This window comes from Camellia sinensis, chromosome 15 (assembly GCF_055761805.1).
Source record: "Camellia sinensis isolate YWXY chromosome 15, ASM5576180v1, whole genome shotgun sequence".
Taxonomy (NCBI): domain Eukaryota; kingdom Viridiplantae; phylum Streptophyta; class Magnoliopsida; order Ericales; family Theaceae; genus Camellia; species Camellia sinensis.
The window spans coordinates 121,127,168-121,153,742 of NC_138975.1; the positions used below are offsets into that span (position 1 = coordinate 121,127,168).

A 26,575-nucleotide genomic window follows, 5' to 3' on the forward strand; every position below is an offset into this window, starting at 1 on the left:
GTAATTGGGCTGGGATAAATTCAGTTAGCCCCATTTGTTCAGAAAAATTACACCAACCTTTTTTTTTTCTTTTTTTTTTTAACAGTCACATAAAACAATAGACAATATGGAATATGATGATGTCATAGACTTTTTAATTAAAATATAGAAACGAGTTTCCTTATTCCTTATTGAAATTAATTGGCTATGTTTCTAAACTAATTCCTCACCATAACAGAAATGGCCAAGCCACCAAACATCCCTCTTCATTTTAACCAGACATCCCTTTTCCACCTTAGCAACCACCTCCGTGCAGCAGACCCCACCCTTTAGCACCTTTGCCCCCACTACATATAATGGGGTTGTTTGGGAAGTGAAATTTTAGCCTAATTTATACTAAAATTCACAAAAGGACAAAATAGGCTAAAATAGCTAGTAAGACAATATGTCATGTCAAAGCCATAATCATTTCACTTTTTTTCTCATAAACATCGTATCCAACTACAAAAAAATCCAGTCATATTCCCAAATACAAAAATTTTAGTATATTAAAATAGCAAAGAATTAAAATAGCCTACTAAAATAACAATTTCCCAAACACCCACAATGCCTCACATTTCATATGTATATAATTATAAACACATCCAATAAAGGTCAAACCATAACCAACCACAATCAGCCCATCACATTAGTGAGAAGAGGCAGATGAGGGAGGGTGGAGACAGAGAAGTTGGTTGGCATTTTCCGAATTTGATGATGATAAAGATTCTAGATTTTGGGGAGTTTTAGAACGCATATTGCTGGTTGAAACCAGAGGACCACAATACAGTCTAACAATAATGATAGTTTATGTTGCGCATCTTCGACAAAGGTCTTAGGTGGCAGTGGAGCTAGTGTCAGTGTCTATGGCATGTGGTGATTGTTTTTTTTTCTTTCTGATTGGTGAGGAGAAAAAGGGTGATTGTGGTGAGAAGACAATGGTGGGTTTAACAGTTGACAAGGGGGGTTGTTACAGTGGCCATGGTTGTGGTGAGCACTGGGCAAGTGCGAGAGCAAGGGCTGTGCCGTGACGTAGCGACTGCCTTCTCTTTTTCACATAGTGGGTACCAGGGAACCATCTTGAGCCAATGAGTACAAGTTTGGTAAATATGTGACCTCTACATAGATTCATGTAGTTGTTGGGAGGTCTTTTTTTATTATTTTAAAGACGTCATTCATTTTTATTTTTTCAAGGAATACCTCTGGTACTGCTCACATTCAAGGTGCAGCACAGGAAAAGATTTCATTTTCTATAACCAAGCATCTCAATTTGTCTTCTCTCGCTATTTGAATGTTGTTTTGATAGGGAGGCTGGTACTATAACGTCGTACACATGGGGAATGAAAATGGCATTCCAATACTGACAATGACGTAAGCGCATTTGCTCAATTCATCTGTTTCTAACTCATTACATCATTTTTGAATTCAGACCAAGGCGGTCATAAGAAAATTGTGTTTTATTCAGGTGCACCATTTCTGCTGTCGAAAAATTCAAGTCTGGGAAGTTTCCCTTATCTGCCCCTGCCAAAGGATATGTCAATATATTGGTTAGAGGCCTTGAAGAAGGAAAACAGCTTTCAGAGGAGGAAGCCATGGTTTACATTCTCGAAGCTTCTACAAAACCATTATTGTGATTGTGACTTTGTAAATGACTTGAATTACAAGTTTACCAAGACACATTGATGTTGGGTCATAGACACCGTTTATTTTGGGAGCAGTGGTAATGCTGTTCCAACCATTATATATAGTCCTAGTAAACTTGTAGGTATTGTGTAAATGATTTGCATATACATATATATATTGTTCTAGTAAAACTTGGTGGTATTCTATTATATGATTTGCAGTCCCTGTGATTTCTTTTGAACTTTTGCTACTGATGCATTAGTAGATATCATGCTAATTTTGATTATTCTCTTAATAATTAATTGGAATCCTGATTCTCCTGAGAGAGAGAGAGAGAGAGAGAGAGAGAGAGAGAGAGAGAGGAGAAATTTTGTTCAATTTAGCATTATGAGGCATTCAATCCGTCATCTTTATCTTGCCTTCAATTGGCATGATGACTGGTTATCATAAAAATCAAGATGCATATAATTTCTCATTTCCTCTTTGCACCAGACTTTTGTTTTCACCAGCAAAGCTCATTTTTCAATCTTCATACAGTTTAGTGTAAGAAGTTCCTTTTTTTACCTTAATCGACTTTAATTGAGATGTCTGTTTTCCAATAATGAAGTGCATAATTTGGAAAGGCAAGTCTCCAAAGAGAGGCAAACTTCTACACAAACATGTAACATGATACAAGCAGGCTGAATGTCTAAAGTGTGTCCTAGTCTTGAAAATATTTAAATACTAGTAGGAAAATATTTAAATAATAATAGGACAAGTTTGGACATGCATCCAGCACATGTCGAAAAGCATCTGACAAGTGTCAACATCCAACACAGACACAACACCTTAGAAGTATTTGTACTTAGTACAGAAGCTACAGGCATCTGTTTCAACATTTGTATCTTATCAATCACTGAATTCTTAACCAGGCTGTTCAGCCATGTGGTGCTTCAAAAGTGGGAGCATTTCCCTAAATAAGCTAAAATACTAATTTAATTTCTAAACTAAGCTTAGTTTTGAAAAAAATTTCAAAATAGGCTAAATCGTGGTTCACAACCACGCTTTCAACATGTGTGTGCCTGTCTCGTGTGAAAATTGGAAAGTCTTAAAATCGTGATTACAAAACACGCTTTTGATTAAGAAATCGGGCTTACAAAGGGCGCTTTTAATTAATTTTTTTTTCTTCTGAAATCGCTGTTCTGAACCACGTTTTTAAAGAAAGATTGTTTTTTAAAGAAAACGTGATTCCAAATCACGCGTTCACTATGTGAAGAAAGCGTGGTTAGAAACCACGCTTTCAACACTGCCCTCATATGCACTCACAAACCCTCTCAATTTGACTCTGATACCAAACGCAAACAAACACTCACACACACAGTCACACTCAAGATATATATGTATATATATATATATATAAATTTTATTTCATAAAATTGAAATCAATATTAAATATATATAATAATTTATAATAACAAATAATAATCAACTATATAAAATGATTACTTTTTATTTTAATTCTTATTTTTTTTTATTTTACTATTTAGGGATAAAATTTATTTTTTTTATTTTAGGGTTTAAAGTTTAATTCTTAAAATTTATTTATTTTTTTATTTTAGGGTTTAGGATTTATAAAAAAAAAAATTTATCCCTAAACTATAAATTCTAAACCCTAAATCCTAAACCCTAAAATAAAAATAAATAAATTTTAAGAATTAAACCCTAAACCCTAAAATAAAAAAATAAAAAAAATTATCCCTAAACATTAAGGTAGCGTTTGGTAACATTTACGTTTTTGATTTATGTTTATAAAAATTTTATAAATTGATTTCTGTTTATTTTTAGAAAAATATAAATTATAAACCAACGATTTTTCCAAAAAAAAAATTCAATAATTTTTACAAACCACGTTATTTTAGAAACCAGTTTATTGAAATTTCAATAATTTCACATGGACTCACAAACGTGGTTTGTAAAAATTATTGAAATTTTTTTTGAAAAAATCGTTGGTTTATAATTTTTGTTTTTTTAAAAATAAACAGAAACCAGTTTATAAATTTTTTATAAACATAAACCAAAAATCTAAATGTTACCAAATGCTACCTTAGTGTTTAGGGATAAAATTTATTTATTTTTATTTTAGGGTTTAGGGTTTAATTCTTAAAATTTATTTATTTTTATTTTAGGGTTTAGGATTTAGGGTTTAGAATTTATAGTTTAATTCTTAAAATTTATTTTTTTTATAAATCCTAAACCCTAAAATAAAAAAAATAAAATTTAAGAATTAAACCTTAAACCCTTAAATAAAAAAAAAAAAATTTATCCCTAAACAGTAAAATAAAAAAAATTAAGATAGTAAATTTAGGGGAAAAAATTAAGATAGTAAATTCTAAAAAAAATTTAGGGTTTAGAATTTACTATCTTAATTTTTTTTTATTTTACTGTTTAGGGATAAAAATTTTTTTTTTTTTTTTTGGAATTTAGGGTTTAATTCTTAAAATTTATTTATTTTTATTTTAAGGTTTAGGATTTAGGGTTTAGAATTTATAGTTTAGGGATAAATTTTTTTTTTTTTTTTTTTTATAAATCTTAAACCCTAAAATAAAAAAAATAAATTTTAAGAATTAAACTTTAAATCTAAAATAAAAAAAATAAATTTTATCCCTAAACAGTAAAATAAAATTAAGAATTAAAATAAAAAGTAATCATTTTATATAGTTGATTATTATTTATTATTATAAATATTTAATATTATTTTCAATTTTATGAAATAAAATTTATATATATATATATATATTGAGTGTGACTGTGTGTGTGAGTGTTTGTTTGTTTGTGTTTGGTGTCAGAGTCAAAGTGAGAGGGTTTATGAGTGCATGTAAGGGCAGTGTTGAAAGCGTGGTTTTTAACCACGCTTTCTTCACACAGTGCCACGCTTTCTTCACACAGTGAAAACGTGGTTTGGAATCACGTTTTCTTCAAAAAAACAATCTTTCTTTAAAAGTGTGATTCAGAACAGCGATTTCAAAAGAAAAAAAAATTAATTAAAAGCGCCTTTTGTAAGCGCGATTTCTTAATCAAAAACACATTTTGTAACCACGATTTTAAGATTTCTCAATTTTCACATGAGACAGGCACACACAGTTGTGAACCACGATTTAACCTATTTTAGAAATTCTTTCAAAACTAAGCTTAGTTTGGAAATTGAATTAATATTTTGACTTATTTAGGGAAATGCCCCTCAAAAGTGAGTATTACCATTCTGAATAAATTACTTTATACACCAAATAGAATTTCAGATCACAATGCACAACGAAAGAGTGCAAGGAGAGAAATCAAATTTTCAAATGACTGTTGTATATTCAAAAGTAAAGATTTATTATTCAAAATTCAATAAAAAATACAACAAATCGCAATTCATAAACAGAATTGCACAATCTCTCCTCCCCTTACTTTGAACTCAAAAACATAATCTTTAAAAGCAAAAGCCTGCTTTTGAACTACATAATATGTGTTTGAGCTTACCAACATAGAAGAAGAAGCTTCCGTAACTCTTTTAACTTAGACATGGACTTTGTGATAACAGATGTTGAATTGGTGTATTAACAAAAAAGAAAAGAAAAAAAGTATCACATACACCCAGTTCAGGAAGGTAATTCATGGGCCAAAATTTCCGTACTTTTTGCTTGTAATTAGCAATCACCTTCTCACCGTGATTTTAATGTAGCATGACCCGAGTCATCCAAATGTTTATGTAGTTTATTCCTGTCAAATGACAAACATCCAAAGGATAAAAAACTAAATAAGAAACAAGAGAAAACACAACAAACAGTAGAGATAGCTAAGAAATGTTTTTAGAAAAATAAAACTAAAATAGATAGCACAAGAACTACCTCGATTGAAAGTCCTCTCCGCATGCGTCACATATAGTGCTAGAATCTTTTGATGTGGCCTGAGTTGAAAAGGAAGATGTCATTCATGATTAGACACCAGGAGTACAAGCAACCAACTTGTGAGATTTTGTTTTGTACTGAAAACGTAAAAACTAAAACAGGACTAATTTCACTATATTATTCAACTACTACAATATAACAAGCAACAGAAATATAAGAAAGTGGTGTGTAATGTCGGACAGTGTGTCAGACACTGACACGACACTTCATCCACACACATCTAAACATGTCCTACAAAAATTCTATTTGAGATCATATCTATTGCTCTCAGACATATTAAACAACACATTACAAGTTTGAATAAAATAACTTAAAATCTAACAAAAAAATAAACACACAAACATCATAAATGTACGCTAAAAAATTTCATGCATGCGACTGTTCATTCTTATGTGTCCCCATGTATTGTGTTTTAAAATTTAGAGCTGCTGGGTAGCTCGAACATTCCCAGGCCCGAATGGCTCGAGGTGTCGTTTTGGCACCATTTTTTTTTTCTCTTTCTTTTTCCTTTTCCCTCTCTTCTTTCTCTTCTTCCTTCCCCCTCTCTTTTTCCTCCTCTTCTTCCTCTATTCTTTCTTAATCCAAACTCAGAATCAAAATCAATTTTTTTTTTCTTTTTTCCTTCCCCCTCTCTTCTTCCTTCCCCCTCTTCTTTTTTCCTTCCTCTTCTTCCTCTCTTCTTTCTGAATCCAAACTCAGAATCAAAATCAAAATTAAAACCAAACCCTAAACCAATTGCAAGAGTTTTGAATCAAAAATAAAACCAATCAAAACGACGAGGAAAAGACAATACCAAAAGCTCAAACCAACAATTAGACCAATCTATGTAAACTGAAAAAATCATAAGTACCGGATTCATAATATTAGGAGGAAAGAAAGCAAACTAAAAATATGTGGGATTTAGCATACACATACACACACATAATTCAAGTGTAGATAGGGAAGCAAGAGGAGTAGGAAACACACACACAGTGAAATAGTAGACATCAAATTTGGAGTTAAAGTGGCCATCATAATGGCCTAATATTTATGCACAAACAAGAGGAGTAGGAAACACACACACACAGAAATAGTAGACATCAAATTTGGAGTTGAAGTGGCCATCTTAATGGCCTAATATTTATGCACAAATTAATGTACTAACTACTGTATCAATTGATGATGTGGCATAATTTAAGATATTTTTAGTATTTGTAATTTATATAATGAATGTGATCAATAATAATGTCATAACTAGTATTGGTACACACACTAATTAGTACACTAACTGGTGCATGTAACACCACTCTTTATTAACAGATTATAATTGCCAGAGTATTGAATCAAATATCAAACCAAAACCCATAACTTGATTTCAAGTGAAACAAGATTTCAAGTGAACAAACCTCACTGACCTCACTTCTTCACATAAAACTAAAAACCCAGTTCTTAATTTACAGATTATGAAGATCAAAACAAAACCCAGAACTTGATTTCCCTGAGAGAAAGAAAAAAACATATATATTTTTCAAACCCAAATCAGACTAAATCAAACCCAAATCAGTTCAAAATCAAACCCAAATCTGTTGAGACAGCCATAGATCACTTTTCCTCTCTGGTAAAATCGAATCAGAATTTGCAAAAGAGAGATGCTTTTGGAGAAGGAGAGAGATAGAGACGCAGTTCTGGTGGCTAGAGAGAGAGGGGAGGTTGGGATGGTGTGATAGAGAGGAGAAAGAGAGGAAAGAGAAAGAGAGATACCAGGAGTGTTTGAATGAGAGTGTTTGAAGAATAGAGATAGAGAGGAGAGGAGAGGAAACCGATAGAGAGGAGAGAAAAAATTTCACTTTTTGGGCTACTCGGGCCTCGAGCTACGGAGCATTTTTCTTTAAAATTTTGTCTGTATCTGTGCTTTGTAATCCAGGAAAGTATTTTGAATGACTGCAATTATCTTTAATCAAAAGGCACAACAGGACTTGGTAGAGAGTCTTTTGAATACCCTAGGCCTCGTTTGGAACAAAATATTTTAGTAATTATTTGACTTTTTACGAAAAGATATGCAGAAAAATAGAGAGAGTGACACAATAACTTATAAAGATTTTATAACTTTTTAACTAAAATAATTACTCTTCAAATGAGCCTTAAATAATAATTTCTCACTCCGAAGTGAAGCAAATTGTTTCATCAACTTTTCAGTGTCATATCCCAATTACTTGGATTTTAGAAGCACTCAACATCGAACATCATTAAGTTTGCAGAAGTCAAAACTTTATGTATAAACAATTAATCTGAGAGATTTGGCCTATGTTTAGTTGGGAGATTTGGGAAGTGATTTGGAAAAGACAAGGGAAAAAATATGTAAAATTAAGTGAAATGTAAATATATTTTATTCACATTTTACCTACATTTTTCCTTTCTCTTTCCCTTTTCAAATCCCCTAACCAAACCAACCAAACACAGCGGTAGGGTGTCCAGCAAGCTGATACAGTTAGATAATCACAAATAAACACACCAATGACAGCACACCAATCCTAATATAAATAGAAAACAATGACATAGATCAGGAAAACAGAAGCCAACTCCAGGAGTATCCGCACCTTCTGTTTCTTCCTTTTGGATGAGTTCTTTGATTTGGCATTCACTTCTTTCTTGGCCGCGTCTTTCTTGGGCATACCCTTTTTGTCAACAGGTTGTTTTGGAACCTTATGACTCTTTACTAATTGATTATCTCCGTTACCATTACTTTTTCCTAATTGATCATCTCCTTTACCATTACTCTCATTTTCGACAAAAGCATGAGACGAAGTCTCACCCTCACATGAACCATCATTGCGCCCATTATTTTCCCCAAATTGACCACTGGTTTCAGTTGCATCAGCCGTAGTAGTAGTTTCTTCATCATATCTTCCACCCCTCTCGCCTCTTGCTTCCCGCTTTCTTCTAGTGCTCTTGAGGTTATTATATGCCATAAAATCCATTTCATCGCTATCATTTTTGCCATGAGTTTTTGTTGTAGAAGACTTGGCTGGATTCACATTTTTCTTATTCTTGTGCCCAGACACCATTGCTTCAAGAAAACTTGCTTCTTCATCATCATCATCGGACCCAAATGACTCATTCACACCTTTTGAACTACCACCATCATCAATATCAACAAACCCTTCTTCCTCAATAGATTGAGCTTCATCATCACCTCTATTCTGTTTTTGTAATCGAAAACTATCTCCAAATTGGTTGGTTACCTCATCAACCCCATCATCTGCCGAAACAAAACCATTGTCACCCAATTCCCCTTCTTCTTTTCCCTCTTCTCTCTCATTTTCAATCTCTTCATCACCAAAAGCTTCCCTCAACTCTACAACCTTCTCCTTATGCTTCTTCGATTGCTCGTGATTCTTCCACTGCTTCTCACTCTTAAACTTCTTCCCACAAACCACACAATACAACTCCTTCTTGTTCTTCTCATCCTCCTCAATTGCATCATTATCATCCTCAATCTCCTCAACTTTCCCCCAATCGGGCTCCTCATACGCCCTCGCCCGCTCCATCTTCAGTCTCTCAATCTCCTTCTTCTTCTCCCTCTCCTCCTCCCTCTTCCTTTCCATCTCCTCATTCCTCTTCACCTGCATATCAATAACCCTCTTATCCCTCTTCTTCACAAACTCCGCCAAACCCCTCACCGTCTCGTTATACTCCCTCCTCGCCTTCTTCCTCACCTTCTTGTTCTCCTCCTCCATAACCCTCCTCGACTTCCGATTCGGCCCCGCCATCACATCATACTGATCAACCCAACAAAAATCCATCACAGTCACAAACCCTAACCAATAACCATAAAAAGCCGATACCTGGTTGTACGGACTCTGCAAATTTCCCATCAAGGGAGCCTCTTTGACGGCCTCCAAACCTAACCCTAACTTGTTGGCGAAATTCAACTCGTTGGAGTAGACTTTATGAAATACATCGGCGTAGATATTGAAGAAGCCCTTGGGGGAGTCGGAGTAGCCGGAGAAGACGGAGTTGGAGAAGAAGGAGAAGAGATCAGGGATGGAATTGGAATTGGAATTGGTGGAATCGGAGAAAAGGATTTGGGAGCGGTGAGAATCGTACCAGGAGCGTTCGCGAGGGTCGGAGAGGACTTCGTAGGCGTTGACGAGTTCTTGGAAAGAGGCAGTGGCGGCGGAGGAGGAGAGGCCGGACTGGACGAGCTTGTCGGGGTGGCGCTGGAGAGCGAGCTTTCTGTAGGCCGAGCGGATCTCGTCGGAGGTGCAGTCACGAGGGAGGCCCAGCACCTCGTAGAGGCATCGCTTCTCCGACGACGCCATTGTTGGGGGTGGCGCGACAGAGAGAGATTCTCTTTCTGTGTTTCTAGGGTTTCTGGTTCTCGTTGGCTTAGAGCGTCACATCAGATTCTTTATATTGTACCTTACAATATTATTAAAAAATTCTTTCCCTATTTTACTAGGATTCAACTTTTCATCTACTTTACCTAATAAGTGATGATTTGGGATGATCTAAATAAGTATAATTTTTAATTTTTTGTAAAATATGAGTTGAGTTTGAAGTGATGTGATAGAGATGTGATATGACTTAAATAAAATGATGTGACTTAAATAGGATAGTAACTTTTTGACTTTTTTAGAGTATCCCAAACAAAACTTAAATTTCTTTTCTTTTTTTTTTCTAAAATATTATTAAAATATTATTCTCTTAAAATATTATTTTCCATCTGGATCCGAATAGATTAAAACAAGTTTTTGTAATCTTTGATTAGATTATATTACATCAATGAAAATGGAAACGATAGGAACAAAACAATATAGTATAATCAATCAAATAAGGCAGAGGGAATTATAAATGTGAGCTTAAAGTATTGGTAAAGCACATAAAAGCAAAATCTAGTAATTCTAATAGATGATCTGTAACTATAATTCAAAACTCTATTAGAAAATCATTAAGAAAGAGAGAAGACATTGAGAAACTATAGATGATCTCTTCCTTTCACTTCTGCAATTGTCATATATACATATATATATATAGAGAGAGAGAGAAAAAAAAAAAAACATTGAAGGTTTGAGAATGGACAGAGTAGAGTAGTGACTAAGCGGCGGTCGACCGGACGGACGTTCGGGTGGACAACCGACGAATCAAGTTTGCCCAAATCACTCATCTGGGACATCCGGGTGGACGACCACTATCAGATATGAGGGAGTTACAGTGACTTCTTACAAATAAAGAGTCACTGTAGCAAATATTAGTTTAGGGTGGCTTATAAGGGAGCTGATGGGGTGGTATCAGGGACCTCTAACCCCTTAAAAGAAGTAAGGGAATGATTTTAGGGGTTTGATACGAATGCTCTTAGTTATTGATTTTGAAATGTTTACGAAGCCAATTTTAGGGGATTTTTTTTTCCCTAAAATTTATAAAAATAAAAATAAAATAGATTTAAAATAGTCAATAAGATAAAATGTATCATCTTCTTAAATACAAATATTTTAACCTATTAAAATAATTAAGAATTAAAATAACCTACTAAAATAATCAATTTCACAAACAAGACGATAAAAAAACTTGTTTTTAAGGGTAATTACAAATGGGCTAAGTGTCCACACCTTTCCATTTTAGATCCCCACTTCTTTAGCCTTCATCAACAAAATTACTTTCCTATTTATTTTATTTTATTTTTTATTTCTATCATAATCTCAAATATATTCTTTGAATCCCACCCCTATAACTCCTATTTTTCTCCTCCGACAGTCCCCCTCCCACTTCAGCGACCCTCCTCTAATGTCCCTTCATTGCTGATGACCCCTACTCCTCCTTTCAATTTCCACCCTCGCACTTACTGGACTTCACTTACATTTTGGCAGGCACTCCAACCACTCTTTTTTCCTTCGCAACCACTCTTGTCATTGTTCAGAAAATCAGTTTTGCACAAAAGCCAAATGTTCAGCAGTATGTAGCCAAACAAAGGCATATATTCGGTTATGGGGCACCGAACATATTCAACAAGTTCGGCTTTGTGTGACTGAACGAAAAGGAATCAACTAAATTGTGAAGTAAGAGAGAAATCGACGAGCAAAGAGAGTCGCACACGAAAGAGATAAAAAAGAGTAAGTTCTAGAGGATAAGATGAAGATCACGAAAAAGAGTCAATCTAGGTTGCTCATCGATTTGGTTTCAGGTCTAGGTTGTTGGTGAGAATGAAGATTGCGATCGTTGGGTCATAAGTGGTGGGTGTCGTAACGATGGGAAGTGGAAGTGGTAGTGAGTTGGTCGCCAGAGGGTGTCGGCTGGAGTGGAAATGGTGGTGAGATTAAGGTTATGGTTAAACATGGGAGGATAAGGATGGGGACAAAATTAAAATTTGATATTAGGACAAAATTATAATAAAATTAAATAAAAAATTAGAGGGTTTAAAGTAAAATGGCAGAGGTATTTAGCAGCCTTCATTACAAATACATCTCCTTAAGTTTTCTTAAAATATAGATTGTCTTTGAAAAATTACTTATATTCTTTTGTAAATTTTTTTTATTTAACAGAATTAATTAAAAAAATAAAATTTCGGACTACTCTCCTATATAAAGATATATTATTTAAATTCTTGATTGTTGATTATTTAAATTAGGGGTGAAATCAGTGCAATTCGGTCGGTTTTTTCCAGTTTTTGGGCCGAACCAAGTTATTGGGTTTTGTAATTATGTGAACCGAACAGACTGAGGTACATACATAAACCGCACCAAACCAGTCTATGCGGTTTGGTGCGATTGTTACGATTTTGGGATTTAGAAAGAATTTGACAAATATATATAATGATCTAGAAATGATTACACACACACATATATATATAATACAATCAAGTGATTCACAAACATATATATATATATACATATGAGAGTTTACACCATGAAAAATAAATGGGGTTTTCAAAAGGGTTCCAAAAATTGGGCTTTCAAAATCAAAATTAGGGTTTTCAAAATCAAAAGTTAGGACATGAAATTTACCTTAGTTCTGTGTCAAAATCGTTACACCAAAAACAGAGTAAAATAAGAGTGAACAAGTCTCTGCAAGATGGAGGGCTTTACCATGTCCTTGAAATTTACGTTAGCTTTGTTCCTTCAAAAGGACAAAGATTTGAGAATCAGAGGGAGAGACGAGTGCGTTTCAAGTCGACTGGCAGTGTAGATTTAGAGAATTGAGTGATGAAGGAAAATGAAGAGATGAAGAAAGATATTGCTAGTGGTTGTGCTTTTAATAGTCTTAGAGAGAGGCGAAGGGTTTTTGATTTGGCAACAAATGGCGGTGCAGATTTGGAAGCATGAAGAAACCTAAGAATGGACTGAATTAGTGAGTGAGTGAGTGAGTGAGAGAGAGAGAGAAAATGAATCAGTACAGAGAGATGAGAGAGATTGCTTGTTTACCTAGGGAAGACAAAAAGGTGTTTTCATCTTTTCATAGTGGAAAGGCCAAAAGTTGTTATATTGAGTGAGCTCTAGGATTAAAACACGTGGGCAGCTAAGATGGAAGTTTATTTTGGTACGATTCGGTGTAAAATTTACCAAAACTTGGACCGAAAATCGAAAAATCTAAAAAATCATACCGACCAACCAAATGAGAAAGAAACAAACAAACCACAAATCGGCAATTTCGTTTGATGCGGTTGGTCGGTTCGATTTTAGCAGTTGTTCTTTCATCTCTAATTTAAATTGTTGATTGAAGTATATTTTTGATATCATTAAAAATTATTAATTGACTTGATGATTTATTAATAAAAAAAATTATTTATTATGCAATTCTAAACTTAAAAGGGCATGACGTAATTTCTATAATTATAGGGAATAATTCATATTTTAAATAAATTTCAAGAATATATTTGTAATTTGTCTAAAATTTAAGGATAAATTACATTATGACTAATTTATACTTTGTCTTTTTGAATTTCAAAATCCAACAGTTAACTCTCATGAAATATTATCTTATTATAGTTAATCATTTTTATTAAGATTTTATTAGAAATTTACAAAAAAATCAGATTATGTGTGAAGTGTATTACATATCTATTAAAATTTTAGGATAATAATATTAATTATTAATTATTTTAGAGTAATAATACTTTTTTCTTATAATTTTATTTGCACTTTGTCTCTTTTAATTAATGGCAAAGTATAAACGGAGTAAAATTTAGGATAAAATCTAAGAGTGTAAAAGTGTAATTTACCTAAGATTAACAGTGAGAGGTTGAATGTAATTTATGTAAGATTAACACTCTGCTTGGATCGTGAAGGGAGGTAAAAAAAGAAATTATTATAATTTCTCACCATTATATTTGGATGAATAAAAGAGAAAAAAATGTGATTTATCACTTATCTTGTTTGGATAAAGTTAGTAAGAGAAATGAAAAGAAATTGTTTTATTTCATTTTATCAAAATAACCTTTCACATTAGTAAGTTATGTTTTTTTTTATAAGAATAGTTTTCGTATTTTAAATAAGTTTCATTAAACCTAATACTTTTCTCACCAAATCTCCCTACTTTTCGTGACAAACAAAACACAGGTTTGATGAGAGTTTATTTCTCACAATCTCTCATCATTTTTTACTTTATTTAACCATCCAAACAAACGAAGGGTTTTCAATTCCTATTATCTTTTTTCTTTTCTCACCAAACTCTTCCATCCAAACAGAGTGTAAAACTGTAATTTACCAAATTTTCCTGCAACATTTAATGTAAACGGAGAAATTCTATTTCCATACACCTAGTTACCTCAGTCCACACACTTAATGAAATATTATTTTAACAACAATTATACCCTAAACTAAAATAACCATAATGGACATCCACCAACATCAATAATATTATATCAAAATATGCTCTGTACACATCTTTTAAAAACAAAAAATAAAAAAAAATCTCAATTTACATCTTTTAAGTAAAAAAAAAAAAAAAAACTAAATCCTAATTTCTTCATTATTTGTCACTTCTTGCATTGTTTCTCACTTTGCCTCCTACGCATTCTATACTTCTTTATTTGCTTGCGAAGCCATACTCTCATAACAACTCTAATATTTTTTTATTCTATAGGTTTATACTCCATTATTTATATTGTTTTCTCATTAGTTCCATAATTATTTTTGATATTGTTATGGAAGAGTTACAAACCAATAGAAGCTCAAAATCAAGTAAAAATATGCCCAGTGACAGCAAAGCAGTATGAAAGGGTTAGTTTTTTCGTGCAGAAGTTTTTTTTTTTTTTTTTTTTTTCCGTCGACTAATTCGGAGAACCAATGCCAAAATATTCTATTTTATTTGGAACTACATTGCCGAACAAATCAATATATTTTGGAACTATAGTGTCGAACAAATTGATCTATTTTAGAAACCAAGTGTTGAATTAAAAAATGAATTTCGAAAAACCAGTGCCGAATTCCCGAAACCACAACTCTTATTCTAATTTATCAATGCACTCAACAGAGAAAATGAAACGGTACCAAATGCGATAACGAAATCGAAACAAAGTAATAGTTACCTTCAACAGATTTCAAAACTAGAGTGTCAAATAGAGGAGGAGGGTTTTCAATGGAGTTTCCTTCACTATCTTCACTGTGAACCGAAATAGGGCAAACTGTTGTTCTTTCGTTTTGAATTGGTGCGTGGAAAGAAGGTTGAGGTGGTGTGTGTACAAGATATGAGTTGAGGGTATGATTAGAATAATTGGTGTGTGGAATGAGAACAAAAATTAATAATCAAATTACTAAGTGTGTGCACTAAGAAAAAATATGCACTGAGGTAACTAGATGTGTGCAAACAGAATTTCCCAATTAGTACCTCAAACAATGACGCAAGCAGAGATTTAGGTCTTGTTTAAAGAGAAAGAGTTAAAATAGTCAATAATACAAAATATCATATTTAATTTATAATCATTTTACTTTTTTTTTTCTCATAATCATCAAATCAACTACAAAAAAACTCAAACAACATCCTAAACACAACTATTTTAGCCAGACTAAAATTGTCAAAAAGCCAAATAGCCAATTAAAATGACCAACTCCCCAACCAAGGCCTTAGCAAAGTCAGAATATGAAGACGACACTATTTGGTTCCCATATGCAAGTTCCCATTTTTTGCAACAATTGCAAAAACCCTATCACCGTTGAAAACCCCTATCAAGCTTCGATCTTCAAATCCAAGAAGAAGAAGAAAAGGGAGCGATCGAATCGAATCAAATCACAGCAATGGCCATGGTTGTGTTGAGGCGAGAGGGACACCGTATGATCTCCCATAATCCTATCAACACCCTCCATTCCTTCCTCTCTCCTTTCTAGTGCCATTCTCCTCTATTTTCTCTCTCTTTCTCTCTCTCTCTCTCTCTCTCTATATATATATATATATATATACATCTCGAATTTCTAGATTCTATATGACTGTTTTCTTGAGGAAAATGTTCTCTATATTGAGGTTTATCCACTCATGCAACTTTTTGATGCCTTTTGTTCTTATCAATTGCTATTATCTTGTTCTTATTCAATAATTTCACATTTAGTTTGTTTATGTCTTCAATTTAGCTAACAAGTCCTGCATCTTTGTGTGCTTATTATGCACATGGATTCACTCATTGGTTTTTTGTTATTTTATTGTATATGTGTAGAGGAGCAAGAGTAAGAATATACGAAACATTTGAAAGCAAATCAATCAAAAATAGGTTTCGTTCATTACAGATAACGATGGGATATCATATAAGCATTACTATGAGAATGGTAAAAGACTGATGTTACTAGGTTGCGATTCAAATTACATTATTCTTTTTATTATTATCTTCATCATTTAAGCAATCTTTGCACAGCTTGTTCCATGCATGCATAGAGAAAGGAGGATGGATTTTGTAGTAAAGCCAAAATTCATATTAAAATTATTTATTGGAAACGCACTCTGTAGGCACTTAAATTTTTATGCGTCTTGATCAATGTCTGATTAATCAAGACAAATAAATTTTCTTGATTAATCAAAATTAAGATGGTCAAAATTTTCAAATGGATGTGGGTCCTACTAAAATTATGGATCTTAACCCATTTTAAATTATTGGTCACACGAAAAGAAAAGTGAACCCATTTTGACAATTGGGTCAACCCAAAAGTGTAAGGCCCATAAAAATATTTTGTCAGAATTTGATGGAATAATTCAAAATTTCAATGCAAATAATTTCTATAAAAAGGTAAATTGCATGTTTCTTGGAAATTAGTATCAAATGTGGAGTTTTCAAAATTAACCCTCCCCTCCTAAGCCTATAAATAGAGGCTCTCATTAGAGGGAAAAGGAGATACATTCTTTGGCTAATGGTCTTGCAAGCTCCTAAGCAATCTCAAGACTCTACCAAATTCTCTTCTTAAAATTCTCTCTAAAGTTCCTCAAACTTAGAAGAAAGGATTATCAAGCACTCCAAACTTGTGCCAATCCTTTCAAGTTACAAATACAAATTTTGTCTTTCTTTTCAAAAAGATCATTTCAAAATTCATTCAAGATCAAGCCGTTCAAGCCCTCGATCAAGCCTTTCTTCTCCAAGTTTCTCCATTCGAAGACTTGAAGAAATTCATCAACTTGTCTAGTTCAACAATAAGCTTTTACAGCCATTAAATTACACCAATTTTGGAGATCGAATCAGACGATTTGTTCTTTTGTAATAGAGCAAACCACAAAGAATTGTACCCCTTTATTATAATCAAATAAAATTAATTATTTGTGCATTTATTTCGAGTCTTAATTGTAGGATACGAAATTTGTGTTTACAAATTTTGGCAAACCCAATGGAACCTCTCTACCTCTCATCTCTTTCTCTTAAAGCATCTTCCCAAAACCTTGTTTGATCAAGCATAATGGCTTCAAAGAAAGTTCAAACTGCTCCGATCAATAAGAACGCTTGCAAGAATGCCACTGTCAACAAAGGATTCTCTGCTAGAAGGTTTCTCCCCGCACCCAAAACCCGTAGCTTCTTATGCAAACTCAAGGATCATCTCCTAGTAATCCTTAACGTTCAATTTCATCGAATCACTCAGATTTGTCTCGCTCGGTGGCTATGCAAGTCATGACCACTAACACCACTTCAGTGGAAGAACAATTGGCAACCATGGCTCGTGCTATTGACAAGCTCACCAAAATTGTAGAAGAGAAAGATCTTCAGATTGCCACCTTGATGAACAAGTTAGAAGCACGAAATGCTGACGAGACAAGTTAAGACAATTCTCATCCACCTGGTTTTGCACCACAATGTGCATTTGTTGAGAAGGTGAACCCTACATCTAAGTCCATGCAAGTTGTTGGTGAGGCAAGCGATTAGCACAAGTAGTCAACCAACATCTATTGCTTCTTTATTTGTTCAACAACTCCAAGACATGATTGCAAATACCATCCGAGCACAATACAATGGGCCCTCATAAAGCGCTTTCATGTACTTCAAGCCTTACACAAAGAGGATAGACATTCATAGAATGCCTAATGGATACCAACCTCCAAAGTTCTAGCAGTTCGATGGAAAAGGTAATCCTAAACAACATATCGCTCACTTTGTAGAAACTTGTAACAATGCCGGGACAAACAGAGATCTGTCAAGACCCAAACCTGCCCCTGTAGGTTTAGCGTCATGATCGGCCAGTAATCATAAATTACCTACGGCCTCTATACAAAAATCTCTTAATATAAAGTACAGGGCTTAGCGAATGTTAAAATGACATAGAAATTATCCATTGAGCTGTGCGTATACGTAGAGATCTAGTATATCAAACAAAGTTTTTCCAAAACTGTAACCATCATAATTGTACAAAGTCATATCTTACAAAAATACAACCCCAACCATATACAAATACAAAATCACTGAAACGCATAAAAGGGGTTTGACTAGCATAGCTCCACCCGAGCTTGGTTACTTCACTTGGAAGCTCTTCAAAGGGTTGACTTGGGTAGACTCGAGGCTTTCCTAACTCTGATGTTCAGCTTGCCCACCTACATATATATATATATATAAATAGCAAGTTAGAGCCCAATGAGTAATAATAGAATAAAGAGGTTATATGAATGAAGCTCAATAATATTGTCATACCAAATTTCATATCATCATCAAGATCTTTCAATATCGTTTTATGTGGTACATCCATTAAGTGACAACATTCCAGTGATAATGGACCATATGTCAATCAATCCAAAAGCCATGGTATTGTTTTTCCCAAGCAAGGGCTTAGCCATGGTATTGTTACCCCCAGGCAAGGGCCTACCTTCGATAGATGCCATAAAACCATTTCAAAACAGAATTTCATTCATTATAAGAAAATAACGTTTTCAATAGGCCATGCTATCAATTATCAAATCATTTCAATAATTCATTCAATCAATCACATATTTATTTCGATAGCAATAACATTTTTGAAAGTAAAGATCATTTGGACATATCTTTATAAAGTTATTACTCACAATGGTTTGTGTTGTCACTAAGGCCTCGTTTGGGAACAGGCTAATTTAGTAACTTTTTGGCTATTTAGTTAAAATATGAGCTAAAAAAAACTAGTATGTTTGGGATGACTTTTTGGCTTTTTACAAAAAGATGTGCAAAAAGTAGAGAGAAAATAGAATCTTTGACTTTTTTGTATGGGTTGTTGGCGTTTTGGCTAATTTAGTAACTTTTTGACTTTTTAACTAAAAAAGAGGGTTCCCAAACGAGGCCTAAGCCTCGAACATCCACCTAAACAAAACACATAACAAAGCATAATTGAAACTCCATTTCATTTTAATTCAATTCTCTTTATGTGTTTCTAACTCATTCTATGATTATATGAGTTTGAATGGTGCCTAAGAACACTAGGAGTGGCATGCGATGCAAATATGCACTTAAAAGAGATAGTCAAAATTTGCTAAAAACAAGGTCTTCGCTTGAGCGTAATTTCCTTCGCTCGACGGGAGTTCAAAAACAAAGGTGGTCACTCGAGCGCAACTTCTGTTACTTGAGCGATCTGTAAACTTGGCAAAAGTACTGATTGCATGAAATTCCCGCTCGACGGTCACTCGAGCGGAAGACTAAGTAAAAAGGGTCCTCGCTCGAGCGATCTATAAAATTTTATAAAACTTCTGGGACCTCAATTTTCACGCTCGAGCGAGGTTCCTCGCTCGAGCGGACAAGCCGAATTCTGGAATTTCCAGAACTGTGTTTGAGCTTCAAGTTGATATTCCAAGCCTCAAAAGTTGTGTTTTTGGTACAAAAACTTGGAAAACCATTATATAACATGAAAATACTTCCAATTTAAAACCATTTATTCAAAATAATGCTCCAATTGTCCAAATTTGAGCTTATACTAGCAAGTTAAAACCATGCATGGTATGGATTAAGTCCTCTTCATGTTAAAACACCACTAAGTGATATGAAATGCATGAATCCATGGATGATCTTCAAGTTCATGCCTTCTAAGCTTCATGCATGTATGAATTTCAAGAAATCTTAACTCAAAAATAAAAGATTAAGCATGCATGTACATAATTTAACTCAAATTCATCATATTCATGGTAATTCCTGCTCAACCTACTCAAATTCAAGCAAATGATCCTATAATTCCATGCACTTAGTTTTTACATGACTCAAGTTCATGAATTTAGGATGAATCTCATACCTAATGTATGAATTCAAGTGTTGGCCTAGCTCAATTTACCAAAATTCTAGCAATTCACTTCAAATCCTCCTTATCTCTCTCTAGATGTTGAGTTACTCTCTTTCCTTCTCTCAAAATCTCAGCCAAGAGTGTATATCTATGAGTTCAAGGCCTAATTAGAGCCTTATATAGGATATAATTAGGTTAGCCTAATCAAGTATGGTTAAGGTTAATTAGCTAGGCTTAATTCTAATTAATTCAATCAGTTTATTCTAATTATTTTGATCAAAATCAATTTTTAATTGAGGTTGCCATAGAGTTCTAAATATTCTAATTAGTCTATTACGCTAGTCAATTTCAGTTTCTGAAGCCGTCTAGGCTCTCAATTTCTGTCTCTAAGTTGTCAATTTGAACAGATATTTCATGTAACAACAGATAGCTACAAAATTAAGCATGTAATCACACAACTAAGCACACAATCATACAACTAAACTTATTAGAATAATATAATATAATAGTCTGGAGGTCGAGGTTGTCACAGAGATCTACTTGTCAAATAATTTGTTCAGTTGCTCAAAGAAACGCCTTTGATTGTTACACCGACTTGGAGATCGAATCAATCAACAGTTGGGAGCAAATGGAACGTGAATTCCTTAATCGTTTCTATAGCACCCGTCGTATGGTAAGCATGATGGAATTAACCAATACCAAGCAATGGAAGGACGAGCCTGTGGTAGACTACATCAACCGTTAGTGTGCTCTAAGTCTAGATTGCAAAGACCGACTTTCTGAGATCTCAGTTGTGGAGATGTACATGTAAGGCATCCACTGGGGACTACTCTACATCCTTCAAAGGATAAAACCACGAACATTTGAAAAGTTAGCTATGCGTTCACATGACATGGAAATTAGCATTGCCAACCAAGGCGGGAAAGACCTTCCTATTCTTGAACAAAGGAAAGATAACAAAGAAGTGAAAAAGGGAGGCAAGCCTTTCAAAGGTACCACCAAAGAAACAATGGCGGCAACCATGGCTCCAATCAAGATTTCAATGAAAGACAAGAAAAAAGAAGAAAGGAAAGAAACACATCCATCTCTAAAAGAACTACAAGAAAAGAAGTACCCCTTTCCTGACTCTGATATACCAGGGATGTTAAAAGATTTACTTGAAAAGAAAGTCATTCAACTCCCTGAGTGCAAACGTCCTGAAGAAATAGGTCGTGTGAAGGATTCGAAATACTGCCACTATCATTGGATAGTTAGTCATTCTAGTGAAAAATGCTTCGTGTTAAAGGAATTGCTCGTGGACTTGGCCAGGAAGAACAAAATCCTCTTGGACCTTGACAAATCAGCAGAATCCAACCATGCGACGGTTATTGTAGGACCTCCAAATTCTCCATCCTCAAAATCCAAGACAGAAATGTCACAGTCTATAATCCCAACAGTGAAAGCAATTCCCAAAGTCATCCAGTTTGGTTCACTTGAACCTATCATTATTTAAGTTTCAAATCAAGACAGGTATGTCCATGATGGTTTTGAAGAAGTCTTAACTATTGAAGAAGATAAAAGTTGGACTCCTGTGACACGAAGGAAGTCAAAAAAAAGTAAGTCCAAGACTCAACATTTTTCACTCAAGAAGGTAGAAGAAAAGAAGAACTCCACTCGACATTCCAAGAAAGAGGTGATGGACAAAAGGAAGAATGAAAAGAAGATGCAACAAGTAGATAAATTCCTTGAAGAAAACTCGTCTACCCTAATCATCCTACGAGACTTTGTCCCCATTGGGTATTTTGGAGATGACTTGGTTGAGGTAGCCTGCATGGTTTTAACCGTTGAAGCAGATGTGGAACAGGTTCACGCCATTAAGGCAATGCCAGATAAGAAGGAAATTGATGTCCTGACAACCTTGAAAGAACTACCCCCACGCTTCAGTTTACGTGAGGCGTCTCAACTCCCTAGATTTGTACAACTTGCACTTGTTCGGGTGTTAGAAGATCTTAGGAAATATGAATTTGTTGTTAATGAGCTAGATTATCCCGAGGTGAACTCTATCACTTCTGTTCCTTGTTGCACAACAGTCACCTTCACTAATGAAGACCTTCAACTAGGATCAAAGCCACACAATCGCCTATTGTTTGTCTCTGGCTTTATTAGTGAACAAAAAGTTAAATGCATCCTTGTTGATTGGGGCTTAGCAGTAAACATCATGCCAAAGTTCACCATAAAGAAACTTGGAATCCCAGTGGACGAGTTAGCCCGAAGTCATTTGGTTATTCAAGGTTTCAACCAAGGGGACCAACGTGCAATTGGTATGATTCATTTGAACCTCACCATTGGAGAACTCACAGCCAGTACTTTGTTTCACGTCATTAATGCAAGAACATCCTATAATTTGTTGCTTAGGCTACCTTGGATACATGGAAATGGTGTAGTTGTGTCAACTCTCCATCAATGTTTTAAATTTGACCAAGGTGGAATAAAGACGGTGCTAGCAGATAACAAGCCATTTACAGAAACTGAGTCTGTAATAAACCGACCCTCGTATATGGTTTCGGTATGGTTTCAGTCTCTAACTTTTGTGCTTTTAAGTGCTCATTGTGAAATTTCATGTGAAAGTAAGTTTAATTAAGTAAACTCGATGTTTAGGGATGCATAACTGTTTAATGAGGAAAAGATCTGTCACAATTGGAATGTTTGACTCGAAAATTGAGGGCCTTAGGGACTTGATAAGCAGAAATTGATTTTATAATTGAAATCAACATAATTTTTAAGTAATAATAAGCATTGCCGTAAAATTTCAATTTAGGATGATTAAACGATTGATTTTTGTCCTATTTGGTTTTAATATATATATATATATATATGTGTGTGTGTGTGTGTGTTCTTAACCAATTGCCTTAAGAATTCCTAACTTCATTTCTGAGAAAGGGTAAAGAGAAAAGGAACTAGAGGGGAACTTCTTCAAGATCAAAATTGGATAACTTAGAGGGAATTTAAGAGTACTAAGCTTAAGGTAAGTCTAATTCATCTAATTCCACTTTCTCTCCTTGATGTAAAGTAAGAAGTTCTTGATGTGGTGTGGATTGGAGTTGTGATGGAATGTATATTTAAGTGTGTGTGTGTGTGTGTTTGATAGTTGGTATGATAAGCTTATCAGTTATGTGTTTGTTTTGAGTTAATTGAACCATCTAGTCTCAATCTTCAAACTTGGCCTTCTATGTGATTAAGTGGTTGAAAATAATGTATTGTGTGGGGTATGGAAGATGGCAATGCTTGGAATTGAACATGGTCATGAGTTGAAGATTAATGCTCTTAATCAAGTGAAGTGATATGTATTCTTTATGTAATTTGTAAGCCATATCCTATCAATTGTTAGATTTATCTTGGGCTTTATAAAAACCTATCAAAGTGTGATTGTTGTTGGAATTTCGGACTGCAAAATGTAGCAAATCGCCGCACGTGCGGGTGTTATTGCCGCACGTACGGGAACCCACGCCGCACGTGCGGGAGTCATGGCCGCACGTGCGGAAAAATGGTGAGTTTTGGGTGTTTGAACACTGCTAGAAAAGCACGTGCGGGGCATCACTGCTGCACGTGTGGGACCCTTTGCCGCTTGTGGGGGGCTTACAGTCATACGTGCGGCCCAAGCTGGAAAACATGAGTTACTCCGTTTTGCATGTTGGATCCTCTAATGTTGTCGAAACCTGCAATTGATGTTATTTTGATGTTCATTAATTTAGTCGAAATCAAGCGAATCAAGAATTGATTCAACAAGAAAAAGGGGAACTAATTTGTATCTTTGTATATGTGTAGGACACGCTTCAGGAGGAACTAGTGCCCCGCCGCAACACAGTGAGTAATAGTACTATCGATGTACCGTAATCACGTTAATTATTATTGTTTTTGACGTTATGTTTAACATGTATGCAACTTGAGAAACAGTGTGAAATTATGGAACATCGAAAGAACTTGTGAAGTATGAATCCGAAGAGGCTGAGGGCCAACTGGTGAAACATGAAACTATGAGGCCGAGGGCCAACTTGTGAAATTGTGAATCCAAAAGGCTGAAGGCCAATTTGATAAGTTATGAATCTATAAAGCCAAGGGCTAATTTGTGAATGTGTGAACCCATCAGGCCTAGGGCCAATTTGTGAAATTGTGAACCGATGGAGTCGTTCTGCAAATTTGTACAGAATCAGACTAACTACATGATTTCTGCATTACTTACGTTTTTATATGTATTACAATTGAAATGGAGTATTGAAGTACTATTATTCACTGAGCCTAGCTCACTCTATGTTATGTCTGTTTCTGTAGGTAACCAACCTGGAGGTCGGTCCTAGTCCTGTCACCGTCACACTTTTGCCAGCCTAAGCATAGCCAGGCACTTGGTCGAAGCCGTACATTTTTTGTGAAGTTTTACTAGACGATGGCTTGCATTCTAGTTATTGTCTTAGGATAAAATGTACATAATGTTTTTGTTATACGCCCAACTTTGGGGTTGGATCTGTATGGGCATATGTATATAACTAGCTCAAATGTATATTTCCTTAGCTCCATTCGTCTTATGCAGTGTCTGTGATCCTGGCATGATAATAGAAGCTCAATGGATGTCATACTTTCTTATATATTATCATGTGAATCAATGCTTACATTCAGGCCCCTATGTTATATATCAGGTTAAGTGTCCATTTCTGTTTAGGTCATGCCCAAACTTCTAGGGGCGGGTGTGGGGTGTGACAGAGTCTCACTTCGCTGATGCAAAATTTCATTTGGATTCTAATGGGATACCTTAAGTTATTCTAATTGAAATCCTTTCTGCAAGAAAAGAGAAAATGAATGAAGAAAAGCAAGTTGTGTTGGACTTCTCAAAGGAAGACGTATCAAGTAGCAAAAAAGCACCTGAGGTCGCGTCACCACAAAAACAACCTTCATCCTCAAAAGGCCATGCAATGACAAAAGTCTTCAAGTATGTGCCGAAGTCTCAACGGAAAGAAGGGCAGTCGCCGTTTAAAGAAGTCACGACGTCCACAAAAGTTAAAGGAGACTTTGATCACCCCGCAATAAAAGAAGATCTGAAGATACTAAGAGCAGATGCAACAATACCAATTCCACAGGTGAGAGTATCAAGCCTAATTAAACCTCTACTAACAGGATTTGTTAGGGTTGCGCAAAATTCTATCGAACATGGCTCTTTACCTAAAAGACGAATAGAAAGGTTTGATCAACAAGCTCACAAGCTTCTAGCCAAGTCAGGTTATGACTTTGCTGATCCCTCATCACTAGAAGAGTTAAGTCCTGAACTTATTGGTGAGAAAGTTCATGATCTCAATGAAACTCAAAAAAAGTTAAGGCAACAAGGGTATAGGGTGAGCCCTCCAAAGACTAGAGTCAGATTCATGCCAATTGAACCCATTCGTATCTCTGCCAAAAGAAAATAGAAAAAGAAAGACGTACAACATATCACTGTGGAAGAAGTGAAGGAAGACAAAAGTCCAAGCCCAACTCTTCGAGTCTCAGTGTTTGACCACATTGAAGTTCCTACACCTCGAACCTCGATTTTTAATAGGTTGAGCGCCATTGATAAGGCAGATGAAGGTATAACTTCTCAACCTTCAGTTTTTAACAGATTAGGCACTACTAAGGAAGGGGATGAAAAACAAACTTCCTGGTCACAAAAGTCTGTTTTTGCTCGACTTGGCAATATGAATACATCTCCTAGAAAAGGCAAGAACAAGAGAAGCACAACAACAATTGAGTTGAATTTTACAAAAGAGGATGATGTGACTTGAAGTTTGATTCCTTCTCTCATGAAACGCATGACGTCACTTAAAGTTACTGTTAAAGGTCTGTTTAAGGTCAAAAGGCACACTACCATACTAACTGGAGAAATTAAGACTCAAGCGGAAAGTAAAAGCGAAGAAGAAATTGAACATATTGCTTATCACCATGTAAAGTTGAAAAAGATGCTAGCTCAGATTCGAAGGATGATGATCTCCAAGAAGCTTCTCCATAACTTAAAGATGGGGGGGCAATCAATTGTTGACAATTTGAAAGAACTTAACTTGGGAACTCCTGGTGATCCTCGACCAATCTCTGTGGGAACATTCTTAACGCCTAAGGAAAAAAAGACATTTTTCGAATTGCTCCTCGAATACAAAGATGTCTTCGCATGGACGTACAAGGAAATGTCAGGTTTAAGTCCAAAGGTTGCTGTCTATCACCTTCGGATCAAACATGGTATGCGACCAGTAAAGCAAACTCATCGATACATCAGACCTGAGCATATCCTTAAAGTGGAAGAAGAAGTCAACAAGTTGATCGAAGCTGAGTTCATACGTGAAGTAAAATATCCGACATGGATATCAAGTATGGTCCAGGTAGTCAAGAAGAATGGACAGATTAGAA

At 34.9% G+C, this 26,575-nt stretch overlaps 2 protein-coding genes across 2 annotated transcripts in view; one reads left to right on the plus strand and one right to left on the minus strand.

Annotated features, from left to right (window-relative positions):
* The window catches only part of HDA05 (histone deacetylase 5), a 36,353-nt gene extending 34,503 nt beyond the window's left edge, over window positions 1-1,850 (plus strand). The window contains exons 13-14 of the mRNA XM_028270527.2: window positions 1,325-1,389; window positions 1,484-1,850. Of these exons, the coding sequence (XP_028126328.2) occupies window positions 1,325-1,389; window positions 1,484-1,652 (234 nt within the window). The 3' untranslated portion in view covers window positions 1,653-1,850. The remainder of the gene's footprint in view (window positions 1-1,324; window positions 1,390-1,483) is intronic.
* Window positions 1,851-4,957: 3,107 nt separating this feature from the next.
* Window positions 4,958-10,023, minus strand: LOC114323063 (DNAJ heat shock N-terminal domain-containing protein). Its single transcript, XM_028270524.2, has 3 exons — window positions 8,147-10,023; window positions 5,511-5,569; window positions 4,958-5,382 (listed from the first exon to the last, which is right to left on the minus strand). Exons 1-3 carry the CDS (start codon window positions 9,869-9,871, stop codon window positions 5,325-5,327), a joined length of 1,842 nt encoding a protein of 613 aa, XP_028126325.2. The 5' UTR covers window positions 9,872-10,023; the 3' UTR covers window positions 4,958-5,324.
* Between the last annotated feature and the right edge of the window lie 16,552 nt (window positions 10,024-26,575).

Bases quoted from the DNA above. Each gene is read 5' to 3' on its own strand.
- LOC114323063 (XM_028270524.2), bottom strand. From the start codon at position 9,871: ATGGCGTCGTCGGAGAAGCGATGCCTCTACGAGGTGCTGGGCCTCCCT. The intron at 5,570-8,146 runs GTGCGGATACTC...TTTTCAACTCAG, and splicing joins CCAAAAGGAAGAAACAGAAG to GCCACATCAAAAGATTCTAG. The intron at 5,383-5,510 runs GTAGTTCTTGTG...GTCATTTGACAG, and splicing joins GGAGAGGACTTTCAATCGAG to GAATAAACTACATAAACATT.